The 4,887-nt window shown below is 49.6% G+C and overlaps 1 protein-coding gene and 1 long non-coding RNA gene across 3 annotated transcripts; one reads left to right on the top strand and one right to left on the bottom strand.

The window, feature by feature from the left end:
* Positions 1–313: 313 nt before the first annotated feature.
* On the bottom strand, positions 314–960 carry LOC309665375. The gene is made up of 2 exons (XR_014266366.1): positions 836–960; positions 314–630 (listed from the first exon to the last, which is right to left on the bottom strand). It is a non-coding gene; the product is annotated as an uncharacterized lncRNA (long non-coding RNA).
* Positions 961–1,209: 249 nt separating this feature from the next.
* On the top strand, positions 1,210–4,887 carry PPIA (peptidylprolyl isomerase A). 2 transcript variants are annotated; one of them, XM_082471620.1, is made up of 5 exons: positions 1,210–1,356; positions 3,444–3,474; positions 3,563–3,651; positions 4,023–4,195; positions 4,726–4,887. In XM_082471620.1, exons 1-5 carry the CDS (start codon positions 1,288–1,290, stop codon positions 4,856–4,858), a joined length of 495 nt encoding a protein of 164 aa, XP_082327746.1. In that variant the 5' UTR covers positions 1,210–1,287; the 3' UTR covers positions 4,859–4,887. The 2 variants fall into 2 exon arrangements, with proteins under 2 accessions (XP_082327746.1, XP_082327747.1); XM_082471621.1 differs by lacking the exon at positions 1,210–1,356 and adding an exon at positions 2,183–2,200.

Below are 4,887 nucleotides of genomic sequence, written 5' to 3'. Positions count from 1 at the left end.
CTGGGGTGGCTGTGAGAACAAAACCACACTCTCTATAAATTCTGAGCACATGTAGGCTCACAATGCCATTATTAATAGCGATGGCATGATGCCAGATACTGGATTTCATCTTTCATAAGGACTCTCATTTGCTTCTCACAACCCTATCCTGGTTTTGGAGATACTAAATAACATTCTGAATGTCAGAGGATATATAAATTTTCTTTTCAAGATTTTCCGAAGACCAGGGCCATATAAGTGCATTTAGTACTAGTAATAAAAGTATTATTAATATCTTTGCCTAAGGGAATTCACTTTTTTCTTTTTTTAAAAAATAAATTTATTTACTTATTTTTGGCTGTGTTGGGTCTTTGTTGCAGCGGGCGGGCTTCTCATTGTGGTGGCTTCTCTTGCTGCGCAGCACGGGCTCTACGCGCCTGGGCTTCAGTAATTGTGGCATGTGGGCTCAATAGCTGTGGCTTGCGGGCTCTAGAGCACAGGCTCAGTAGTTGTGGTGCAAGGGCTTAGGTGCTCCACAGCACGTGGGATCGTCCCGGACCAGGGCTCGAACCCATGTCGCCACATTGGCAGGCGATTCTTAACCACTGCGCTACCAGGGAAGTGACAGGCTCTTGTTTTAATGTCTTCCTCCTGGAGAAAATTCAAGCAGAGTGTACAAGATATTTTCGGAAAGTAGGGTATTTTGGAAGCATTTCATAACCTTTCAGACTAGGGGAGAAAGGGGGAAGGGAGAGAGGGCGGCGGCTGCGCCTCATCCTCATCTGCAGTGGGAAAATGGTGATGCCCAAAGCCACCTGGCCTCCCAGAGCAGCACAGGCCCTGGACCCCGAGCGACCTTGGCGGGCGGCGCGACCTTGAGGACTGCGTTTGCCTCAGTTGCCCCCTCTGCGCGATGGGAAGACGTCCTGGCCCCGGGCCCAGGCAGGTGCGTGTCTCTCGGGCTCCCACCGACCCAACCGGCCCACCAGGGCGGTCTCCAAGCCCCGTCCCCAAACCAGTCGCGGGCGCGCGACCCCACGCCGCAACGCGGAGACCAAGCCGGCGGGCGGGAACCTGCCTGCATCTTCCAGCGCGCACGCGCGTCTCCCGTCCCTCCTCTCCGGCGCCATCTCCACCCATAGGCCCAGCCACACCGTCACTTCGACTGACCCACGGTCGCGATTGGCCAGAGATGAGGCGCGCGACCGGCCATGGGCGGGGCCTGAACCGGCTATAAGAGAGGCGGGCGGTGGGGCTCGTGCTGCTTTGCAGACGCCGCTACCCCGGAACCTCCCGCGCAGCCCAACCATGGTCAACCCTACCGTGTTCTTTGACATCGCCGTCGACGGCGAGCCCTTGGGCCGCGTCTCCTTCGAGGTTGGGGCGGGCGGCGGCGCGCCGGGTGGGCCTGACCGGGCGGCGGGGGGTGAGGCCGAGGGGCTGGGTGCGGGCACCCCGCCTGAGGAACACGGGCGGCGCGGCGCCATTTCCTGACGAGGGGCCATTTTGGGAGGCCGGGGGCGGCGGGCAGACAAAGGCGGGGCGGGCGGGGGAGGCGCGGCCGCGCCCTTCCGGCCGCGCACGTGCTCGGGCCGCGAGCCGTTGGCTGCCGCGTGGGACCGCTGGGCCCTGAGGGTCGGCAACGCCCCAAACGGAAGGCGGGCGCCGGCCCCGGGCAGCCGCGACCTTCCCGGGGCCGCCCTCGAGGACTCGGAAGCCGCTTCCTTCGAGCCGACGCGGCGGCCGCACCTGAAGGGTGCCTTTTCCCGCGCCGGGCGCGCCAGGGCCGGTGGGGATAGTAGCCCATCCCTTGTCTCGGAGGACGCTTGCTAGTTCAGGGGTGGGTTATCAGGGTGCGGGGTCGGTGGGCTCGAGGGCTTCCCCGGGTGTTTTAAAATCGCGAGGTTGATGTAGAAAGAGGCCCCTCCCCGCCCCCACCCCGAGCGGAAATGTGCCGGCCGCCTTCCCTCCGCTGGCGCGGAGGCCCGCCTTCCGCTGCGGTGACGGCGGGTGGGAGGCGCCCGGGCCCCTCCCGGTCGTCCCCGCGCAGAACGGGTTAGTCGAGACCGGCAGCGCGGCAGGCTTTGTCCCGTGGTTTCCTAATTAGTTCAGGCGTGTTATGGGTACTTCTTAATCAGTTTGTAATCACAGCAGGGTAGCTAAGTAACGCGGCGGGCTCTTCAAACGGTAAATGCGATTCCGTTCCAGTTAACCCAACATGGTAGGCCTTGGGGTGTAGCCCTAAGTGGTTTTATCCTCTTTTACCGCTTCTCAAAGAGCCGCCGGTGATCGGGTTGTAGGATCTTAGTCCAAGCTTAGATAGCCCCCCACGCAGATCAGTCTGTAGCCCACTCTCACTGTAGTCAGAGCTAAGAATTGATCAGGGCCCACGTGGAAACTTGCCCTGACGTAAAAACTCTTTGGAGAAATATTACATCCAGTAGGTGTATACTCCACGTTTATCTGAAGTCAGCTGATGATTGGCCAGGGGCCACGTGGAAACTTGGCCTGAGCCTAACCCTTTGTAGCTTGTGTGTCTCAGGTTAGCCACAGGGCTTAATGGAAATGAGACAGGCGCTCTGACAGATCCCTTGGTGAGAATGGAGGTGGAACTGCCACTGCAGCTTTAACTTTAGTAAGAGTCTAAAAGGGAAACGAGTGAGTACAAGGGTTGGAGACACGTTAATACTTACAAGAGACCGTGTGTTTTGTATACAGTACTTAGAAGCTAAATAACAAGTCTTCTAAGAAACATCCAGGGATTTCAGTAGATGATTTAAGTCACAGGTCTGTGGAATAGTTCATAAAGTACTTTAAACTGTCTTTATGCAAGGGCTTGCGTTTTCTACGGTATTTAAGCTTTTTTAGCCAAAATGTTTGATATATGCAGGAAAGGTTCGAAGCAGTTGTTCTAGAAACCAATCTTTATTTTTTACCCCACTACTAGGTAAGGGACCTGGAAACCAAGAAGTGACTGCTCATCCAATCCATAAAGCTATGTTAACAGATTGGAGGTAGTAGCATTTTCATTACCAGTGACTAAAATTACAGCTATTTACTCCCTGATCGTGCAGGAGTACTTACTATTCTTGAAAGTTCTTGTCTTTAGGTTCAAGCTGAAGTTGGGGGAGGTGATGTACCTTTGAGAGACTATGTATCTGTTTAGAAGTAGGTGTGATACACATAAAAGTTTTAAGTCACTTTTTAGAAGCCTCACACTATTTGAGTCATTCCTGGTTCTGGATTTTTGGCATGTCTTTGGGTGTCATGTTGCTAACCCAACCCCGCAGGACCTTAAGGCTGTCAGGAGCAGTTCTTATTTGGGATTCAGAGTAATTACTGGAGAAGCATTCTCTTCTAGTGAGAAAATGAATTTATGATTCAGAAGCCCCTAAAGGCAAGGGTACTAAGCAACAAAATATGTAAGCAGATGTTTTTCATTAACTGTCATTTTCTCTTAACAGCTGTTTGCAGACAAAGTTCCAAAGACAGCAGGTTAGTTTTATTTATTTTTTGAATGTTTAACAAAGGTATTCTGATTTTAACTGTTGTGTCTATATACATATACACTTTATTTTAACAGAAAACTTCCGTGCTCTGAGCACTGGGGAGAAAGGCTTTGGTTATAAAGGTTCCTGCTTTCACAGAATAATTCCGGGATTTATGTGCCAGGTATGAAATTTACTGATACTGATTTGGGTTCTCTTAATTTGGGATTGAGCCAGAACACTTCAGAATGTGCACATATGGTCTGTCTGCATTGGTGCCAGTCTACTTTTATACTTTATTTTCTGTTATATTTGTCTATTTGACAATTTTGCACTAATACCATGCCATCTAAATTGCTGTGGTCTGTAATAAACAAATGTTCTTTTTTTTTTTTTTAAGTGCATATATGAACTAAAATGTTAATTCTACCATTTTGGTTCCACTTGAACCTTCTAATTAGTTTAAACTTGAGTTTTAAAGTTTGAACCTTGCACACTTGGCATGTTTTCCAATTGTGTTGCGAAAAGTGACAGGTTCCTCTTTTATGTTTACAGGGTGGTGACTTCACACGCCATAATGGCACTGGTGGCAAGTCCATCTATGGGGAGAAATTTGATGATGAGAATTTCCTCCTGAAGCACACAGGTCCTGGCATCTTGTCCATGGCAAATGCTGGCCCCAACACAAACGGTTCCCAGTTTTTCATCTGCACTGCCAAGACTGAGTGGTAAGAGCAGAACATATAGCAAGGGCAACCTTTCCCTGCTGTTTCCTGCTCTAAAGTAGTAGAAGGGCATGAATAGTCACAAATTTAGATAGTGCGCTATAGAAAGTGAGATACTGTAATAGCAAAACCAGGGCACTTTGTTGAGTAGTTGAATTTAAGAGTGGTGCTTTCATCTAATTAGCATGTGATTTGTTTGCTCATTTTTAGGGGTCCATTCTAAAATTAGGATTCTTAACAGTGATTAGAGACTCTTGGAGACCACCTTTTTTAGAGTGGCTTAAAGTAATCTGGTGTTACCACTTTTTTTTTTTAGGTAAAAGGATAAAATGTTTCTAGTATTTAACTAGTTGACATTAGCTAGTACTAAAAGCTGGATAAACCACTCTTCTGGTCTTCTCTTGCTTGGGTATGCTATATTGATTTGTGGGACACTATTCTTACCTCAATGCACAATGCAGGCTGCTTATTTCTCTCTCATTTCATTACTACCTGCAGGTCGCAGTTAGTAATGTTTATTCTTCTGTTTCCAGGTTGGATGGCAAGCATGTGGTCTTTGGCAAGGTGAAAGAGGGCATGAATATTGTGGAAGCCATGGAGCGCTTTGGGTCCAGGAATGGCAAGACCAGCAAGAAGATCACCATTGCTGACTGTGGACAAATCTAATAATGAATTTGACTTGTGTTTTATCTTAA

The sequence above is a fragment of the Balaenoptera physalus genome, assembly GCF_965194825.1.
Source record: "Balaenoptera physalus genome assembly, chromosome: 8".
Classification (NCBI taxonomy): Eukaryota; Metazoa; Chordata; class Mammalia; order Artiodactyla; family Balaenopteridae; genus Balaenoptera; species Balaenoptera physalus.
Note: the sequence above shows the minus strand (reverse complement) of the source record. Positions and strands in the feature narration are given on the sequence as shown.